At 36.9% G+C, this 22555-nt stretch overlaps 1 protein-coding gene and 1 long non-coding RNA gene across 11 annotated transcripts in view; one reads left to right on the top strand and one right to left on the bottom strand.

Annotated features, from left to right (window-relative positions):
- The window catches only part of adgrb3 (adhesion G protein-coupled receptor B3), a 138252-nt gene that overhangs the window by 74081 nt on the left and 41616 nt on the right, over positions 1 to 22555 (bottom strand). For 7 of the 10 annotated variants that reach the window (XM_042502385.2, XM_042502386.2, XM_042502381.2 and 4 more), the window contains exons 3-4: positions 8921 to 9031; positions 6339 to 6500 (exon numbers count right to left, since the gene is read on the bottom strand). The exons of 2 other annotated variants lie outside the window; for them this stretch is intronic. In XM_042502385.2, the coding sequence (XP_042358319.1) occupies positions 6339 to 6500; positions 8921 to 9031 (273 nt within the window). The remainder of the gene's footprint in view (positions 1 to 6338; positions 6501 to 8920; positions 9032 to 22555) is intronic. One more of the 10 variants, XM_088086324.1, reaches the window with a different exon arrangement.
- LOC148187700 (uncharacterized) lies at positions 3155 to 21733 on the top strand. The gene is made up of 5 exons (XR_015778380.1): positions 3155 to 3289; positions 3481 to 3538; positions 4489 to 4624; positions 19757 to 19882; positions 20713 to 21733. It is a non-coding gene; the product is annotated as an uncharacterized LOC148187700 (long non-coding RNA).

The following is a 22555-nucleotide window of genomic DNA, read 5'->3' as shown; positions in this document are numbered from 1 at the left end:
TCCTCTTGGTTGACTGGGAATCTAATAGCTGTGGCGCTTAAGGTTAATGTGGGCTGACAATGGCTCTGCAAATCTATCGTTACACCAACATACTAATTGTGGTCATACACAAAGCAGACAACCCGTAACCTGGTTCCAGACCTTGAAGAAGCGGCCCACATTTTACGGTGGTCAATGAAACGGTCACAGACTAAATATCAGGCTAGACAGCCCAAATCCTAAAGGAAAATTATCAAAGTGTTCACTAATATGTTTCATATGGTGTTTCTTTGTTAGATATATATCTGGGCAATAATGCTAAAATGTTTCAAAGTCTAGTAATGTTGGCTTGGTTGCTATTTTTGGACACTTGACACGTGCTGCCGTTACAATCAAAATATTAAAAACTAAATTAGTAAAATTAATTAATAACTTCAACTCTAAGATGTCTCATTTATGGTTAGATTTTTGGATAAACACAAAAAAACAATTAAAAGGCTAATTTTGCTTTTGGTTTGAGCAGATTATATTATAATCACAATTATCATATAAAATATGTTCATTTCAACTCCTTATACAAATTCATATAAAATTCATATAAATTCATATTCACATATATAAGATAAATGCTTCAGAAATATTCCAAAATGTGTTCCCTGTCAAAGTGCAACCTTTAAACTAGAATTGTTTTTTTCCATTTGATTTTAAACAATAGCTGGCAAAGGCATTCTTTCTCTTGCAGCTTGGTTTGCGTGTAAATTTAACTGGGTTCTGGTTGACAGATGGTGAGTCTTCATAGAACTGCAGAGGATATTTGCTGTTGGCTTACAGTTTTACTTTGGAGAGGGAAATATGGGAATCTGAGAGTCAGATGCAAGTGTTCCTTAATGTACACAGTGATATCAAATGCTGAGCACGCTCAAAATAAAAGTTTAACCTCTGTTATTAGTTTCTAGAGAAACTGCTGGATTCTTGATTCCAGCGATAGAGTGCATTTACTGACAGAATTGAGGGCTCCAAAATAAACTTCAAGGGGATGGAAATTGCATTAAACTCAAATCACATTGGATCCAGATTTAGTATCAGAAGTACGGGTATGCTGGAGATATATGCCATTCACATTATAGCTGCAGAATCCTAATTTTCTAATCAGCTGCAATGGTGCACAGGGAGAAGCAATAGGAATATCTGGCTGAAACTGTGCCTATACATTTTACAGCGTGGCTCACAAAATAAATATAATTATTTTTAATGAAACTAATTAGTTTCAATTAAATGACTGATTAATGGAGACTAGCAGTACACACAACATATCTGGTGTTTTGTTTTTTTTAATCATGCAGTGATTGCAAATGGGCTCTGTCCACAGGGAACTGATGGTTCCTCTTCAGTGGGGTCACTTTCCACAGCTTGTGCAGTGGCTTAAAGTTCCTGCAGTATAAAAGTTGGATCTCAGGATCAGTTGTAACAGTTGGATCTTGAGATCAAACTTATAGTCCGCCATGAGGCGGAGCTACCGTCTGTACCAGCCCCTGTCTCTAAGCGCCGCTTTGATGCTCTTAGCTAAGTGTCCCGTGGTGGCCGAAGCGTTTACTTTGAAAAATTCGAGTTCAAAGCGGGCAGTCACCAAAGCTACTGTAGCAGTGATGGAATAGGATTCCGCTTCTTTGTGTGTTTTTTCTATGAACTGCATCCATGATTTACAGGGACGGCCATGAGCAATCGTACTGGGCTGTCAGAGGTGAAATTCTTGGACCTGCACAAGATGGTGGACAAAGCAAATACGTTTGCCAGGAATGTTTTCATTAATTTGTGGTAAACTGGGATTTAGTTTGTTTAATTTATATCATTCCAGTGAGGTATTACCTTTTTAACTTGTTGGCCTTCCTCTTGTGCCCAACTGTATTCACCGTACAATATTATTTAGTTGCAGACTGTTATATCCTTTTTTCCACACAAATATTGTTGAGCTGGTTTCCTCTAAAAATACAGTCAAATCCTCCCTAATCATAATACTGCAGTTCAAGGCTGTCGTGCATAATGTTTCACTTAGCCCTGTAAACAAAGGATCAATGGCACTTGGAAATGCTTTTGTAATAGGGTTTCCTCTTTCATACAGAAACTGAGCTGAGTTCAGAGTCCTTATAGGTTCACAGAGTTTCTCTTAAGAGACATAATTACATTAAAAATTCCATTTAGTAAAATCATGGTCTTAATAATTTTCTTTTGCTCTCGTTCTTCTTCTGTAAAAGGTTTTTAATAAATAGATTTAAATATCACCCTACATTGTTAAGTAATCAGGTGTTACTGGCTCATTGTCAGAATGGAATCTTTTACATCAATGTGCCAATAGAAAATGGCTCTTACTTGTAAAAGGATCATGTTTTATCACGATTGTTTCTTTATTGCCCAATAATAGGACATAAATTCTCACCTTCTTTTTTGTTTTTCATTTGTCTTTGGTTTGCACTAATTATTAATGTAATTTGTCTGGCATGGTTATGAGTTTTGCTTTGTGCCAAAGTGTTCTAAAAAAAATCATTTTTTTCCCCCCTTTTTAATTAAATTAGGAGTCATCTTTATGATCAAGTTGGCAATAGTGTAATAGCCTATATTATAAACTGAAACTCCCAGGGATCTTTGCTCCATAATATGTTGTGAGCAACTGCCTTTTGTTTGCAATGCTTTCTTTCTATGGAAACTACTGCTACTTATGTTAATAACTCACTTTTTCCTGTATTTATTGCAAGTAAACACACCAAATTCTCCCTACCAACCAGGTTATCTTATACTTAGTACAACTAAAATAGAAACTTTCATTGATTTGTTGCAAAAAAGTACATTACATTAACTAGTAATATTTTTCCTAAAACAAGATTACAAAGTTTTCCTGCACATTCATGTGCAACTATGAGTTTGAGTATATCTATTACTATCTATTTTATTAGCCTGCTGTCATCAAATCCAATGACAAAACCTCAACCAATAAATATCCTACTGACATTCACAGTCAAGAGTAGGTAATTCATCCATCCTACAGAACAGAAACCCATTAAAACACGTACAAGAAAAGTACCTTTTCTCTTGGGTAAAAATAAAGCTTCGCTGCAATAAGTACAGCAGGCTTATTTTATTTTGAAAGAAACCCGCTGCATCATCCGCTTCCTATAAAACAGTGATAGCAGGATGTGCGCGTGCTCGGTTAAGTGGCGCGTTGTTTACATCGCTTTGCTAGCTTAAAGCACCGAGAAAAAACGAGCTAAGCTAGCCGTTTTCATTGACACGAGAGAGCATCCCACCATGTTAAAAGGTATGGCTATTTTATGTGTTTTCGACGGTTTTCAGTGGCTAGCGTCATACCCTCGCAGCTGAGCATCTTATGACTGACTGGTGCTGGTCCGATAATTCAAAATGAAAATATTGAACAGTCCTGTTAGACTCATTACACTGTTGTGTGTGTGTTTATTTTTAACATTTTAGTATCTGTCCCTGTGTGTACAGGTGTTTTGCATGTGCCATAAAAGATACTGGATGGCTTAATTTCCCTCGGGATTAGGAAGTAAGTAATTTGATATTTATATATCTATTTATCAACCATTGTTGCATGGATGTCAAATATATTGTTTTTAATCATATGATTTAATTAATGTTGCAAATACAAATTAAACTTTTGATAGCCTACTAGAACAATACAATCCATTGCTTTTTCAGTCACCTAGATACATTTTGCAGCTTCTGCTTAAACAAACAAACAAAAAAATTAATTGATTAAGAAGTGAAAAAAAATCTTTAAAACTTTATCATGTTAGATAAAACCGAAGTTGAACATTTATTCCTATGGGGACATAATTTACAGTTGTATTGCAATAGCAATACTCAGCATATTGTTAAGTGTTTAAAATAGCAATAATATTGTTTTGTGATAGAAGAATGGGAATTACTTTTTAATCCCTGGGCCTCTGGTGATTCCCTCCCCTACTCTTTATCTATCTATCTGTCTATCTATCTATTACACATTGTGAAATTTATGTTCAAAGAAATAATTAATATAAAACTCATTAAAAAAAAAAATCAGGCTACTCATTCTGAAAGTAAGGCACCTATGACAGGAAGAAATTAAATCATAAACATGCTTGCCATATCTGTTTTACTCCAGATCTTGCTATGAAAGTGTGCAGTGTTTTAATGAGGACAGGGAGTGTTAGGCTGATAAAGTAGTTATATAATACTGAATGCTGATACCGACCTCATCATGCTGTATTCTGTGCTACAGTATAAAACTAATTTTGTACTGGCTCTAAACGTTGGCACTCGATGTAAATCCTGTACTGCAGAAATGTCAAATATGACTGTACTGATCTCCTTCTGTACAATAACTAAACCAGATTTCAAAAGAAAAAAATGGAAAGATAAAAAAGCCACAGGTGCTGTTGGTTGGGTTTAAAGGGGGATGACTCAGGTAAGCAGACTAATATTTTGTAAAGCAGGAGTGTTATTGTATTTTGGCAGATGCATTGTGTTGGATGAGTGGCATCACAGCTTACATGGAGGCCCAGAATTTCTAACAACATGCCTGATGTCGGCCTGCAGCACGTGAACCATTGTTCATCGATGATGCTGATGTTTTCAACAGTGGGGACTTAAGGTAAGGCTCCTTTTTATAGTAGAAGTGACATGTCTTTAATTTAAGAAAACTATTTTGGAGGCATCCTTCCACCTTGGCATACTACTCACAGTTTGAAGAGAGGGAATCGATCTGTCTGGCTTTTGGAATATTAGATATAGACTCTGTGTTTCATGTGGCAACATGCCAGGTGGGATTTTTGAACCATTTTGGTACTGTAACTCAGTAAAGTTAGTGCTAGATCAGCTTCATTTTCAAGGATGACTTGGAAAAACAAATTCTGTGATCGCAGTGCTAGGTTTTTGGTTGGAGAAAAAACATACTTTTTCAGATATTATCAGGCAAAGCAATTTAACAACACTGCAGGACTATAGTACATTTGATACTGAATTTAAATTTAAAACTTAAAACTTAAAAGCTCACAAAACAATAAAATGAATTAGGAATAGTGGGATTTTAGAAATTAATAACTCTCATATCTTATTTTCCTTTAAAGATGAAAAGTTCTAATACAGTGTTACTCTTGTGTGGAAAGTCAAAATTTCTTTTGAGCTGACCCAGAGTTTTATGGCCCATTTATTTGGTGATAAGTATTTCTGCTTTATTATATGAAAGAAAGTTCTGGATCCACAATTAGCCATGAGCAAAGGCCTACAGTCTGCAGGTCTTAAGATAAATCAAGGACGATAATGAATTCACATGGGCAAGTCTGTAAGTTCTGCTGCTAAATTAATAATTATTCTTCATGCAAATGAATGAGTATACCTGGAATTGGGCTGTGTAGCTTTTGAGAAAAAGGAACTTTAATGCAGTCTGAGCTAAATATTAATAGCCATAGAGGAGTCACACCAAGGCTGGTATTTAGGCAACTGTTCTTTTGAAATGACTCATTCTCTTTCTAGCTCTTAATGTCCACGCACAGTTAAGAGAGTGACCCTTTTGAAAACTGCCAACTTCCCACTTACACATGCCACATCTAAAAATGAAGTACAGTACATCATAGATCAGAATGTCAGAGGATGCAGCTTGCAGTATTTTTTTAAATTTTTTTATTAGCCGTTATTACTTAGAGTTTGTGATGCAGACTCAGAAGCACTACACTTAACAGCGCCATCAGATATCTTGACTAAACATGAGTTCAGAATCTCATTACCAAATCAACATATTTGTCTGTGTAAACAATCTCCAAAATGGATAATGGTGACTTGTTTTGAACGACACGCTGTCCTGCCAGACGCGTACAGAAAAACATTAGTGCGCCGCAATCACCAGTCAGAAAAGCATCTGATGCTGATACCTGACTGCCAGTGACTCATCTGCCCTGCCATCATGGGTTGAGGAAGAAATGCCTTACAGCGTGTTTGAAGAAACGCTGCCAAGCTATTTTAAAATGCACGGCTGACCTTCAAGGAAATGAAGCTGACAACATATCGGTATCTACTGCTCCCCAAGCTCCATGCAGAACCACATGTCATTAAACCAATTCAATGCTGATGAATTGCCTCACAGTTATATGAAATGGAAAACACAAAAGTGATAATGTAAAAAGAAACACATTCACAAAATAACATCAAAGAAAGAAAGCATTAGATTAATTATAGAATACTGCAATAATAAAAATACATTTCTTAAATAGACACATTGAAACGTTTGTTAAAACACAACAACACATTACCTCCTATAAACAACAAAATGAGCAAAACATTAATATTCAAGAATCTGCGGCTAACACTACCTGGACAAGGGGCAGTGTTATTGCAAACCCTTGATTCTCTTAAAGGGCCGCTGCAGTGTGTTCCGTATGGTGAGACACATGTTCTTGTTCGCACCTGCGACCCTTGACCGCATGTTACAGAGCATGAGCTCCACTGGGACCACTCCTCTGCACCTGATTCACCTGTGTGGGAGAAGGGTGACACTAGTTAAATGCAGCAATATGGTCCTTGGGCAGGGCTTACGGCGCAGGGTGGGGCAAGGTGGGCAGGGTTGAGTCAAATGGGAAAGGGCCAACATGAGTCAAATTGGGGTGAAGTGGGGTCTTTACACTATTGTGCAGTCTATACTACCTTTATGTGATCTTTGATAAATACTGAATTGGCAGCTTAATTCTGTTGATTTGACTTGTATGCAGCACAATCATGTGTTTTTTCGATATAGGGAGCAGTGGCGTTAAGAATGGTCTTTAAAGTGTAAATTTCTCACTTTTTTTTTTACCACAAATTACAATGTGCATTTATGCAAAGATCACAGTGAAGGCGTAGCTATGATTGTAAAAATGAACAGTAGACATTTGGGTTACATCTAACCGTTTCACTTCATCCTTAAAAAATAAGTCATGCATTTCAATGAAACCCAATAATATGCTTAAACAAAGTGAGACCATAAACGAACAAAAAATTTCAGAAGAAGATGGTGACATGCAATAAAGACAACATCTGAGAAAATAAAATTGAATTTAATGGGTGTTAGTTCAGAAAAAGAGGTCTGAGATATGGATTCCCTTGCACTGCAGCAAAACTATCTAGTTTCCTTGACAACAGTGGAGCAAAGTCTGTGTTTTAGACGATGGTTTCAAATAATTTTTCCAATCCATCTTAACCTGTGAACTCCCAGGGGTGGAGGAAAATGAGAAAGTTAGCTGATTTTATCCAGCAGATCACAGCCATTTTCATGTGTGTGAATGTGGCTCAAAGCAGACTCAATTGTGAGTGCCTGGAAGGAAAGGTAATACTTTAGCCACTGAGTGGAGGTTTTTTGCAGGCAGACTTTGAAAAGGTTTAACTCTGCATGCAGTCAAATAATCATATTTTAGTGGCTGATTAGTAAAGATAAGGATTATAGTTGTTACATTCATCTCAAGATTTCTTTCAGTTAAAAATATTAATAAGAAGAAACAGCCTTTGAGCCTTTCAATCTTCATTGTCCAAAAGGGTCAAATATCAAAAAGCCATGAAACGCTAAATAAAGTTTTGTATTACGATGAGGCAGTGGGGTGATTTTCAAAGCCATGTAGCCTAAATGAAACAAAAAATTATTTGGTGACAAGTGAATTGACAATCAAATCCCTGCATTGTAGTAGTCACCGAATAATTGATGTTTGATTATGTTAAACCCTGAGGTGAAGTATTCATTTTCTTTGAGGCTTTAGAGAAATAATTTAATACAAAGAGAAATGGTTTCAATTGCAGCTCTGAATACATTTATGTCATTGGAAGCCATCAAATTGTATTATAATTTTAAGCACAATTTAAAGTAGTTTCTCAGCATATAGTATCAAGGACACATAGATCCAGCCAAATAGGGATCTAAACCCTGCCCTTAATTTTGCAGATCATAAAATAGACTGAAAGGTGGATCAATTTGTTAAATGAGGCAGTACAGGGAGAGTAAATTGTGTGAGAATGAGAAACAGAAAAGCACAGCGATGCGACTCGACGGGGAAAACAACATACCTACGGTGTGTGTAAAATGGAGAGGTGTTAATGTTAGTACCGGAATATGTGTATGGTGTGTCGCAAATTAAAAATGGTAATGAAAGGAGTTTTTAAACAATGACAGCAATTTAAATGGAACAACACATGGAAAAAATTAAAACATTTCCCAAAAATAAAAATAAAGATAAAAAAGCTACATCTAAACCCACCCACTGGAAATTAAAAAAAAAAGTTTTCTAAATATAAAAAAAGCTACAACAAGCTAAATAATGAAAGCAAAATTAGGTTTTTGCTTCAGTATTGCTGTCACTTTTTCCAGTACTTCCTGATTTTATTAAAAATGCTAAGGTGGTAGGTTGTAAAAGTCATTATGAATTTAGATAATTTCAGTTTTTAATTTATTGGATGCTACACTTGATTAAGCAACATAGCCTCATTTTATCTCTAAGGGCAGCATCTATCAGTTCAACTTTTGCCAAGTATGTGTTTCATATTTGGCTGAAGGGGTGGGTTTTTCATCGAATGACATTTAATTTATCATGCCTTGGAGGAAATGATTAACTACATCAGGGCCTTAGTTTTAAACTGCTGTTTAATTAATGTTCTATGAATATACTGTATGAGTAATCCACTTGCCAACTCGCTATGTGACAATAAAACAAACAGACCCACAAAACCCAATTACGTTCTATGTTCAAAGTAAATACTCGTAGAGAAATGGGAAATTTATCTTCCTACTTCATATGTAGCAGTAGAGAATGAGTTGGAAAAAATAATAATGCAAAACATTTCCACTTAAAAGGTGCAGTACAAGAGAGAGCATGCATGATGAAATTAAGTTTAGTTAACAAAATAAAGTAAAGAAACATAACTACGGTATTACCAGTTTGTGCCATAAATTTAGCAGACTCAGCTTGCTCCTGCAGGGCCTTTGTGTCATGAACTGATCTTGGCCGCTGACTTTTTACTGTATGCTCTCCGATCATTCCATATTCTATGGGACAGAATAGAGGTTCATATGAAAGCTAGGCTTAAACATGGTTTTCTGAGAACAAAAGCTTATTACATACTGTTTTTCAGGATGTTCGAAGCAACTGCAGTACATGGCTAGAAACAAAGACCACACAAGTTTGTATTTAATTTGTCCTTTACTCTAGGGCATAGAACAATGCAACGAATTTATAAGGGTGAGTTGGAAGTATTAATTGAGCTTGAAAGCACAGCGTAGACACATAGCAAACATGCAAATAAACTCACATTGTTTTTTTAATACTCTAACACTTCATCAGACCAGCTCCCTCCCTCCCCACCCTCCTGCACGCCCCGGAAAAGAAAACAAAACAAAATGAAAGTAAAAATGTGTAAGCCATCAGAAAGCCACAGAGGAGGGGGTCATGGACATAACATGCTATTGATCCACAGTTTCCTCAACAGTTTGTCATCTTTGCAGGATTTCTTTATTTTTGGTTTACCCAGTCCAAAATATTGTGAGCCTTTTTTGTTAAATTAGACAAATGTATTCTGAGCTGTATTCATTACAATGCATGCCCTCTTTGTTTCCCATAAAGGGACAAAGAGACAATGAATGTTCTGACGCCACACTGAGAAAAGTGATGCTCGCGGTATTGCATTTAGTGAAGAATTTGCAACAGCCTTTTTAAGTAAATCAGACACACTGTGAAACATTCTTCTTACTTAAAAAGCTGATGAAAATTGTATTTGAACTCTCATTTTAATTAAAAACATAACTTTTGGCAGTGTGGTCCTAATGAGGTGATTATATCATTTGCAAATAGGCAATGCAGGTGATGCATCAACAACAAATTCACACATAGCTTATGTTAGTACATTAGACAATACAATGCATCAGCCATTGATAGGGAAGGTGTTTAAATCATCACGCCTAATCCAGTTTGTAGCCTCTGTTTCCTGCCTTCCCTACAGCAGACTGTAAGCCTAGAAAGACTGACCTCCCTCACAGTGAGGCTTACAGGGGGAGATCTGTCATCTCATCTGATCATGTTCCACTGAAAGCTAAAATTTTAGGACTAATTATACGGTAAATCACTTGACTACGAAAAAGGCAGTTGTCTGATCCGCGCATCAGACTGTTGGCATTACCCAAATTATATCAACAAACATGTTCCATGATTGGATTAAGAAAAATTAATAAATAAATCAAGACCAAAAAAAAAATACTCTGGGTTTTCAGCTACATTTATACAGCATCCCATCCCAATGTAGCACCAGGAAAACCGTGTTTGTGTTTGCATAAAAAATTAGAATATTATGATGGTATAATGAAAGGAGAGAGAGCCGCCAGGTAGAAACAAACATCGCAGCCTTTTGATGCTGATTGGGATCTTCAGAACCATGACTGCACAAAGTAACGAGCTTCAGAAGCTCGTTCAAAGGTCTTTCAGTGTGATTTGATCGCGTCCACATCTGTTTTGCTCAAATTAAGCAGAAAGCACAGTGTGTGAACTCTGTGCCGGACAAAAAAAAATGTGCAGGTACACTGATGATTGGACAAACAGCGGGCAGTTGATCTAATGTCTATTCATGCGAGGCTAACTACTGTTGATACTTTGACATGTTATCTCTTAACTGTGTTTTGGGCTCAACCCTGTGGTGTCTTGGATCATGAACCGATTCTCCATTTAGCTGAATAAAAGGGCTGTCTGATTTAGTCAGCCTGAATGTCTACTACTTCACAGGAAGTCATACAAAAAGCAGGGCACACTGCTTTTTAATGAATGTATACAACTGAAACACTAAAAGCTATGAGACTGTAGCACTTTAATGCCATTTGGCTCAGTGGGACTGGATGGATATAGATGAAATTGCTCAACTTCTTTTAATGCTTTTACTTTTTAGTAGCATTCAATGTTAAAAATGTGAAGAAAAAAAGAAGTTGAAAACATGTGCAAATCATTATAGACACCCTCCTGTCCTGTATTCAAAAACATAGCAAGAGTGATTGCAAGTGCAAAATGCAACATGGCTTAAAATTTGTAAATATCACTACACCAAAACAAATTAATCCTGCTCAGCTCAGTGTTTATGGCACGCCCTTTTAAAATTGCATCAATAACGCTAACTAGTAGGGATTTACTTTTCACTTGTGGAAAAGACTCTTTGACATGTCAAAATGCCATTCAAGATAGCTGTAAAACTATTTTGATATGTTACAATTATATTTTCACATGTAGAAATTACTACTATGACAAATGAAATTCCCACTTGTAAGAATTTAATTGTTTATATCAGTAAGTACTATTTCCACCAGTGAGAATTGCATTTCAGATACCGTTACATTATGGACATGTCAACTTGGAATTGTAACACATCCATATTTAATTATAGATATCTGTATATGAGTTTGAATAGGGATCAACAGTTAGAAGCTGACTGGGTGAATTTAATTTCCAGATATCTACAAAGAACATTTCCGCTGGTAAGAAATTCAGTATTGATATTATGAATTAACATTTGTGACTGGTGAGAAACAGACTGTAGATGTCTTAAATTAGAGTTGCTTTTAGTCAAAATGACATTGTGGCTATGTCAACCTTGAATTAAAACATGCCAAAAATGAATTATGGATATTTGTAATAAAGTTTGAATAGAGGTTGATGGTTAAAAGTTGACTAGTTGTAATTTAGTTACACATATCTACAAAAACATTTTCAGTTGCTGGAAATTCATTGTTGATATCAAGAATTAACATTTTGACTAGTTAGAGATGATTATTAGATACTCCTAAATCAGAATTAGTCAAAATTACATTAAGGATATCTTGATTAAGACTTACAACACATCAAAATGAAATCATAGATATCTGTATTTGAGTTTGAATAGAAGTCAGTCATGAAAGTTGACTAGTTTTTAATTAAGTTACATTTCCTCTAGTAAGACAATAATTGTTGATATAGAGAATTAACATTTCGACTAGTGAGGATTAAAATGTAAATATCTTAAATTAGAAATGCTACTAGTAAAATTACATTATATTGTCTTGTAATTCAAACTAGTCAAAAAGCAGTTGTTGATATCTGCAGTTGCTTTTAGTACAACTCATTAAATTTTAAAAGGGCTTGCAGTACTCTATTGTGCTATTTACATTTAGCAGCAACATAAATGTAAAGAAAGAGTCAGTTCCTGTATCAAGGAGGACATGTATTTAGCCCGGTGGCTATTGTTTTCTGTATTGTCCTTTTTAAATACTAATCAACATGACCGGCTTCACAAATCATTGATCGTGACTCCATCATGCCTTTGAAAATGATTTTCCTCTGTAAAACATTGATCAACTCAACCTGTTAAACAGTGATATTAGCCCTGCAGTCAAGTCATACCTAATCTAATCTAGGTCTCAGTAGCCCATAATGAATAATACAACAAAAGCATTGCAACATGAAAGAGATCATAAAAATGTCATTAAGCCTGATGTCAGTATAATACTTACTATGTGTACCCATTGCAGAGCACACACAGTATGAATCAGACTTCACGTTTATAAGTAGAGGTTTTTCATCAGCACGGATTCATCGTTTGATCGCTGACGTTTGATAATTATATCTACATTAGTCTGGACAGGAATCTTTTTTAAAAAGCAAATCTCAACCTGTTGGTACACAAATAAGAACTGGTTAATTTAGCACATGACAAGTTTCAGTTTTAAGTGCATGAGACTGGAGTCTTTTTTGATGCCACAAAGCCAAGATGTTAATCCAAACGTTGCGTTTCACAGAGCCTGAGGTAGAATGGAAAAGAGCAGGATGTCGAGACATGACACCAGAAAAGAACTGAGAAATAAGCACAACAGTTTAATTGAACTACTAGGATTGCGTTCAAGCCCATGGCTATATAACCGTAAACATCAGAGACAAAATAGAATTTTAATAACTGGAGGGGCAGGCTGTTTGTCATTTGTCAAAGCAGCCCAAAACAATGTGTCTTCACTGTGTTACAAGGCAGAGATGATGCATTTAGCGTGTCATTACTTCTAAAACATTTCCCCTGTTTGAGACAGCATCATCTTAATGTTTTGACCAGTATTCAGAACTTTTAACTGTGTGTTTTCAAGGAAATTAAATCTAAGATTTACAAGTTGTCTGTCCTTTAGTTGAGACTAAAGAGAATATTTATTATTGGTATCCATCACCCATCATGCTTCAACAACAAAGGCGAGACAATGCCATTCAGAGAAATCCATCACTGTTTGCTTCCTTTCCTTTTGTGCAGTGACAGATTCATTCACTTCATTTTGCATGCACGTAACGTCGATAGCATGCACTAGTGGAAATGCATGAGAATTAAAAATGACAATCCTACAGGTCTTTGAGTGACCATTAAATTTAGCAGGATTGAGAAAATTGAGGAATGGTGGTGTTACTTTTATGAAACACTTGACATATTTGTGGAGGATTTAAGACATTTGCCTAAAATAGGGAGCTGAATTACTTCGATGACCTTGGCAGAGAGATTAGCAACAGCCACTTTTCCTTCCACAACAAGCGGCGCATTTTAACACAAGGTCAAAGCCATGCAGCTTGTTCCAGCAAGCATTAAAAAAATCTAAATTTCCAACACTCTAGACGAAATGGACCAGACAGAAAGCAGTTGCTTTTGAAGAATACTTTGAAATATAATTCTTATAAGTAAACCTTTATTTCTATTATTTTGTGGATTATAGAAAATGCATGCAATTATTAATAAATAAGGGAACATTTGCCTTTAAACATATACAGAAAGCAATCATATAAGCAAGTCTGTGTACCAGATACTGTAATTTATAGTGTACTATATTTACACAACAAAGTGAGGTCTACGGCTATCCTTAACATCATAGTTGTCATCATACTGGAATAAAAGCATTGTTGTTTTTATATACCGTAGAAGGAGAAGCGGGACTCCTGATCAAATATATACTTGTACTTGCTGGATATTTTCTTAACCTCCCTTTTCATAGACTCATATCCAAACAATGGATTGTTGGACTGTACCCACCTACATTATTTCCTCTGTGCAATGTATTTCCCTTTAGATAAACTCTATGAAACAATAAGTATTTTGTAGCATCAAGAAATCACTTAACTGCCTCTCTGAGGTTATTATAGCGTAATTTCTCGGAAGTATAATTTTTGGCAGATTCACTGATGACTTTTGTGACTCACTATAGACACACACGAGTCTCAATTACTTGTCTCTCTATGATTGTTGACATTAGCAGTTTAGACATTCGAGGGGTTAACCTAATGTGGCCAACATCTTGTGATGCAATCAAATTGATATAAATTAAATAAAATTATATTAAATAATAATCACAATTATAACAATTATTATTATTTTTATATTCATTATTATAAAAAAATGTTACTTAATACACACACACACGCACACACACACAGACAAATAGTGCACACACCCTTTTCCTGTTTCTCGGGTTTTGCATTTTTAAAAGCTCCTAATTCGGTAAAGGAAGAAGCAAAATTAGCACTCCATTCAGCAACACTGTGCAGCATCAAACCTGCAATTACTTCCAGTAAGAGCAAAAATAGATCTTTTAAACGGTGCAAGCAAAAACTGCTTGCTGCCACCATGCTGTGCCATCAGTTTATAATGGCAGCCATTTTTCCTGCTTGTCAGGGTTTATCAACAAATCAGGTAAGTAATAACAAGGTGAATGATGAGATTAGGTTATTTTGAGCAGAAAAAAAAGAGTGCCCTCCTCTTAACTTTGAGAAACTGAAGTGATTTCGTTTTGCTAGTCTCAGTGAGTCAAGCTGCTTTGCAAGTTGATCTTATCGTGAGATTTGTCTGGCCACTCTAAAAAGGAAAGGAAAATAACTCTTTTGTTTCAATCAGCTTTGGAAGCTGATCTCCAGGGGTGCATCCGTTAGCAAAGCCAGCACTGCATGCAGACACAGAAAACAGCCAAAACAATGGAATCCTTTGGCTGAAATGTAACAAAATGTCTGCTCAAATTACTGGCTGTGCAGGCGCAACAACACAGTCACCACTGGGCTGTGACCTCAGCAGGTGACAATAAATGAAGGTTATATCGGGGGGATAGCGGGACACAGATTTTGAGGCGACAGCGTTGCTGAATGCGCTGTGGCCCACACAGGCCTTCATCACAATGTCAAAGGTGTGCAAACATGGATAGTGCTTGACAGCATTCTCCTGCCCAAGCCAAACTATTCATGTGAGTCTGATTTGATGGGCTCAAAGCTTTTCTTACCCATCATAGCTCATTGATGCTTTCAAGCTTAATTAGTAGCCATATTTACGCTTGATTTAATTAATGTCCCACTCCTAAGTACATGCAATACACATTACAAACAAATAAAGACTCAGCACGCAATCAAAGAGAATGAAAGTTCCCTGGGTCTGTGACCTTTGTCATCACTGAGGCTTTGATTCACTGCATGCAGAGAATTTTAAGCTTATGCAGCGGCGGTGATCAGGCCAGCCACAGAGAGCCTAATGGAAGACATTTGATTTCCAGGTTCATCTTCACTGTGTGGACACGTTCCATGTGTAATTTTATTGAAAGGCAGTAAAAGCCAGCCCCATGTCCAATGACTGATGTGTCTAACCTTGCATGAAATGAGCCTTTACTCAAAGGCCCCTATGAGTAGCTTCTATCAGGGGCTCGCTGCTTCCCGCCCTCCATGCATTCCTGCCTGACTGACTGACTGTCACAAATGCAGCTCTTAATGAGAGGCACTTCATTACCACTACACTTTGAAGAGTGTAAGTTCCCAAAATAGAGACAAGCGCTCCGTCCACGCAGACCAGGAAGAGGGATACCTCGCTATCCCATGCTTGTCTTTGATGCATTTCTCATCAGCTGATTCACTGAGGCTGGAGAGTTTGGGTCAAATGGAGTTATAAATCTGCTGTAAGGTGCTTAAAATACATTTTTAGATATATTAGTCGCAGGGCTAGGCAGTATATCAATGTTATATTGATATCGTGATATGAGACTAAATATCATCTTAGAGTTTGCTTAATATTGTTAGTGTTGTCTTTGTTTTAAGGGCTTTATTACAGTGAAGTACTGTAATTTTCTGAACTTAAAAGGCTGTTCTAGGTGTTTAGTTATCTGCTTTTACCCAGTGAGTCATTATTTCCACAATACTGATAATTATTTGTCAAAAATCTTATTGAGTAAATATTCCATGAAAGCACCAATAGTCAACCCTACAATATTAAGATATTAAGTCAAAAATATTGTTATATTTGATTTTCCTCCATATCACCCAGCCCTAACTGTACTGCTTTTTGAGTCAAAATTTACAATGGAAATATATTTACACATAAAGAGACGCTGAACTATAAAAAAAGACATTAGCATTTACAAAAGGTAAATGCGACCACATGCTACAACAGTTGTATTACATTTTAAGTGTCTACAAATTCTTATTAGTGCCATTAGTGCCAGTGTTCATTTTCTTGTTACCTGGGGGTATTAAAACCTAAACATCAATGCAGAAAAATGAAAAGCCTGTTCTGGCTGAGTTTTTTCTACAAAAAATTAACATAACAATTACATTAAACAACAATTATATTGCAGCAGAGAAATAAATAAACATAGTAAGAAAACCATATTCGAGAAAAAAACATTAAAAAAATCAGTTCTGTTTTTGAGGAATACATAAAAAGAAAACATTACATTAAAATCATAAAATAGACATTTATTCATAAGTTAAGTCTAAATTCTATGATGTTTTTTTTTATTCAACATTTTAGAGGAAGGACAGTACATTTTATTCTCTCAGAGTATCAGCGTTTTAGACAAAACTGTGAAAGACTAATTTTCAATGTCAAAAACATAATAAAAAATATGATGACGATGATCATGACGTAATGAGGACGCATCATATTTTGGCTCATTAATACACTCCCACATCCAAATCCGGGACTGACTCCAACCTTAAAATCAGACAACCATTCAGAAACGATGTTATAAATCTACTCAAACGTCCTCGATGTCTCTCCTTACAGCCATTATACAAACCCTTCACTCTTGGTGGGACCATATGCTTGAGCCAATCTAAAAAACTCAATTAGTCCTTCATTAAGAAAATGAGGGGGTTGCACGGAATCAGATACAAATTACGAATTGTCCTCTGAGACGTACAATTATCCATCATATTCCTTCTGCCATCTGTTTGCTTCCTGTTGACTCTCCTAATGACTTAGATTGAAGCCAAATTACAATTCTGTGCAACTGCCACTGCACCTCATTGAAAAGTCATGTGAACTTGCCTAAAAATGGAGTGAGTGTAGTGAGACAAGCACCAGGAATACCGTGTGCCTATAAGCAGAGTGGATATATTTTGTATTACTGATGTGAAGGCAAATTACTTGAGATTGCATTGATAATTTACAGCACAAAGCTAAATCACAAGGTTATTGAGCAGTACCTCACAAAGCAACCTAGATGGAGCTCTGACGTTATCAAAGCACTGCATCAAGAAGCCCTGTTGCTGGGTGCCGTGAGCAGATCATTCCCCCTCTTTTCCCGTACACTTCAGGGAACAGGCCTCGGCAGTCTGACTTCATATCATTTCAAGTCATCCCAACGTCTGTAAATTGAATCTTTACTCTATCAAAAACTGAACAGTTTAGATGCATATTTTACAGTCTAAACATTCTAATAATCTGCCATCACAAGAATCAAAAGCATCTTCCACATTACTGTGGTTGTAAACAAATGCCTGCTTATCAATGTTAGGAAAGTAGACTTCATTTTGACTTAAATAAGAGGAGGGGAAAATTGAAAACAACAACAAATTAAGATACTCATTTCCTTGTCATCTAGTTCAGGTTCTCGCCCTCTGCATGATAATGTGAACAATGTGTCGTGCTTTCACTTCAGCTGCATGATGCTATCAGAAAATGGATCCGCCTATGGAGCATTTTAAAGTGAAAGCAATGCCAAGATTGCGGCTTATAACTTGCGAAATCACCAGCCTTTTCAAAAAGCGACACTGCTGAACCACCCATGACTAAAAGTGGGGCTGCTGCAGGGACACAAGTGAAAGGACTACTGTGCACCGACAGAAACAAGGATGGAAGCGGATTACTAATGAAACCATTTCAAGAGAAGTCAGGTTACATGAATAGTATAGAAACCACACGTATGAAATGCTGAGGCCCTCTCAAATCTGGGACACTAGTCTCATGCTTAAAGCGTTTCATGAAATATTCTCTTGTAAGTTTTGGCCAATCGCCTTAAAAACAAGAGGGTTTTTTTTTTCCTTCTTCTTTTTGACCAGCAGGATATGATCTTAATATACTGCTGTGAATTATGCATAATTATCATTTGGGGGTATGCTTTACTACAATGCTCTCACTAAGAGACGTTGGAAAACTATGGAGGCAGCTCTTGGCATCGCTATAGAAACACACAACCCCAGTAGATGACCTGGCAGTCACACACACTGCCAAGCTCATGCCACCATGCCAAGCAATGCATCTGTCAAGTGAGAAACATGACACATTTTTTAGCACCTTTGCGGCTGCAGCCAATTTTCAAAGAGCATACCTTGTCCTTTTCTAAGCCATTTTGCTTGGCATACCAAGTAGTGACCTTCCATTTAATAGAGTCATGGTTTGCCGTCCATGGAAATTCCTCACTAATAAACGGAAAATGATGCGCCTAAGAAATTAAAAGAGCAAAACACAATATGGACTCTGTAACCACGGAGGCACATGCGGTTGGATGACCATATTTCGTAGCGAGATAAATCATTTCCAACAGCCCCTAATGAGACTTTCATAATTCATGCTGTCAGCTTTTCCACAGCACCAATCATGTCTGATCCTTTTGCAGTGGTAAAACCCAGTGCTTCAGACTGCCACCCTGCATCTATCAGCACAGGGAACATTGTGTCATATGCAAGTTAGTCATGAGGAAGATGCCTGCAACATGCCCTGTCTTCGCTCATTGGCTAAGCTCATGTTAAAGCAAATACACTCTCCAAAATAATTACAAGGACACGCTGGCGATGCTGAAATGTCCTCAGACAAGAGCACAACAGCAGCGCAATAGGATTTTTATTTAATGGATTCTGATGCCAAGTCTGGGAACATGAGAACCACCACAGTTTTTACAAGTTTCAAAGCCATGCATGGCTGCACTGGATTGTAATTACTGCTTGTGTTTTTATAGTACATCCAGTATTTGGGCTACATGGATTTCACTTGATTATTCGCCTTTCAAAAGAATTTTACGTTTTAATTTTAAAGCAAATGTGTTTTGCCTTTTCCACAAAATTTGTTTTTGTGGCCAGTTTTAAAATGAGGCTCTTTAATCAAACATAACCAGATGACCAAAAGCTTCGACTTAAAGTCTGTACACAAAATACAACATTGCTTGTTTCTGGTTAAACTTTATATTGCTCACAATGTATTGTATGTCATCATTTTTCCGCTAGGCCTGCAGTAATCAAATCAGAGGTGACCTCCCACAACCCCTTTCTTTTAATCTATGGTTGGCAGTCCTCTAACCTGTGGTGTTTTCTATTCTTTATTTAGACTGTTGTGGAGTGTTAAGGGAGAGGGCATTTTAGAAACACAGGAGAGAAAATTCAGCAGGGATTCAGTCCCTGTCCATTCAGGACAATTGCCATTTCATTGTTTTTGGTACTGCTGCTGCAACTGTCACACACACACTGACTGGAATTATCATTTTACCCAACAGTCATCAACGGGTTTACTGACTGAGTCGAGCCATGTCTGTGTCGTGTGAGCAGCACCAGAACGCGAACAAGTGAAGCCCCCCCCGCAGCTCATCGTGAGAGGAGCTCTTTCCTGCAGCACAAGGCAGGTGAATATCAATATCTTCCATAAAATGAGGACATTTGTCATTTCAGCCTCACAAAGAAATTTCAAAGACTAATTTAGAACACTGGACTCAGACTATTGTACTAATAACTGTCGCAGTTTTTTAAACGTTACATTATATAAAGTGTCACAAAGCTGTCGAGCAGTCGGAGGCATACAGGGCTCTCTCTCAGTTAATACTGATGCTCCATGGTGCACAGTGTCTTGGGTGCACAGATTATATTGTTGATTAATGCCAAAGCTCTTACAAAGCTCTCTAATATAATCTTACAATATTCATGGAAAAGCACGCCACACAAGTCGACCAGGTGACCTGACCTAAACTACCTTTTGTAAAATACATCTTCCAGTCATTTAACTTAAAAAAAGGCAAAGTCCAAAGTACAATGCACTACAAAACCATCCAAACTGAACTGCCAGGCCCACTTTTTAACTTTAATGCATGTATTCACAGTCTTATTTTTCAAACTTCTGCAACCCAATTTCAAAGAGATGCTAAGTACTGTTAAATTAACAGAGCAAGAAAGCATTATCTTAATTTTAAATTATGCTGAATAGTGCTGTTGAAATTATGCTGAGTCTTTGTAGAGGATAATTGTAATTTCAGCAGGGCAAAATAATTGTCTGAAAAAAAAGAAAGGGCACATTAAAATTTGGAATAATCAGTTCATGTTGTTTTTATTTTTGTAACCTGAAAGAGGGCTGAGGTTATTATCCACTCAAAGCCTTTGGAGTCATCTTTATAAGAACTGATGAAAGAGTGGAGAGTAAACAAATAGGAAGACATTTCTAATGCATGATTGTCTTTTTTAGGTCTTTCTCTTTGACTATATAAAGGCCATGGGGTCAACCATGTGAAACTTTGTTTGTCTGTGTACAAGCAGCTGTGTTGCCAACAGAGGTGGGAGAAAAAAACAAAAACATCACTGTTCTGGGTGAAAGGAGTATTCATCCATCAATTGAAAAAAAAATTAACAGTAACAAAGATGTCTCCTGATGTCTACCAAATACATCATTTACATGCAAATTATAAGGAACATTGGGCAACTGTGATTTGATAATCAAACCACTGCTTCACTGGAGGTACTTTTCTTTGATATAGCTGCAATGCACTGTAACTATTTTAAAGTTAATATCCATGTCCATGTAAATAAATGAATGAGCATGAACTCGACATAATAAATCAAAATTTGAATGAAAACAAACTGCCAGCAACCAGAAAGCAGTATTAATCAATGATGGCTGAACCTGCTGGCTCTTTTTAAAAAATAATTTCCAACATTTCCCAGCCACTAACACAGTAGAATTAGAGCTAAGAGATTGCAGTTTATTGAAGCCATGTTATGATTTCTGCATAGTGAAGTTATTCCAACTTTCAAAATGATGTCTTGTTGCCATGTGGAGCTGCCAATGAGCAAAGTTGCCTGCTGCAGCTCGAAATATTCTGTAAACAAGAGTAAAAGAAATCTGACTCATTGGCTAGAAGCAGAATAAGTCCTTGACCACCACACCACGACCTTGTAGCATTGCGAACAAGGAGAGAAAGATTTTAAATAAACCAAATGGGAGTCCTAAATTCTCATCTGGTGGCTGTGAAAATGAAAAGTATGCATCTCAATCAAACAAAAAGGCCCTCTAACTTTGCATAGCCTGGATCAAATCCTAGATGGAGTATGAAATGACTAATCAGTGACAGCCCCTTGTTATATACAGCAGCAGAGGCAGCCAAGAGTGACATTAGTATTGGAAATTAATTGTTTTTTAATGTGCACGTCTCCATCGTCCACCACCACATAGCCATGCACCATTACTGTGGTCAATTAGCCATTCAACATCTTACCGTTGGCCAATGTATGGAATTGATTACCACACCACAAGCTTTCCCTGCAGCCTCCCATGTCCAGAATATTAAGTGTTATGTAAAAAAAAAAAATGTTAAATTCAACAAAGCAAATTAAATCAGCTTTAACCTAAACATGACTGCTTAATTGTTTTCCAGCCAGAGGCCACAACCACATGTACAGCTACAGCAGTGTTTCACACTATCAGTATTAACACAACACAGGTCTTAAGTCCCTATGCACAAAGTCGATGGTCACCTGTCTGTCAGTGTCTTGCAGTCGGTGATTTTCTGTCACACTAATTTTTGTTGAGTGTCCAGCACCATTGGCACCAGTTGGCCCTTTTGGCCCTGGTTAGCTGTTTTTTGACAGATACAGCATGTTGAATCAGCATGGAGACAGCATAGCCCGTTGGTGAATGAAATCTCTGATTGGTAGTTCAACTTAGTGCAACGGTTTGTCCTCTTGCGCACTGTAAATACTTTTTGTCCTTTTAACATGGGGTTGTTTTGGTAATGTGCTAACTGACTAACTCGCATCTTAAATTCATCCTTATGGTCTTCTTTCCTTTTTCAATGACAAATACAGACTAGTGCTGCCTGCTGGTTTGGAGAGTGCTACTTGACTCTTGACTGTAGTCTTTGCACTGAACTCTTTGGCAAAGACAAAGGCAATGTGAGGCAATGCAACAGTCGGCCTTCAATGCCACTGGCTCTTTGATGTTGGTTTGGTGTGTCTGGGCCTTTGGTCAAGTTGGTCAGTATAATTAGTTCGCAAAACAAGCACAGTCCCGAATCTTCTTATTAAACTTCCAT

This window comes from Plectropomus leopardus, chromosome 13, assembly GCF_026936395.1.
Source record: "Plectropomus leopardus strain MGB_pleo_1.0 chromosome 13, ASM2693639v1, whole genome shotgun sequence".
NCBI classification, from domain to species: Eukaryota; Metazoa; Chordata; class Actinopteri; order Perciformes; family Serranidae; genus Plectropomus; species Plectropomus leopardus.
The sequence above is the reverse complement of the archived record's forward strand: the minus strand, read 5'-3'. Positions and strand labels throughout refer to the sequence as shown.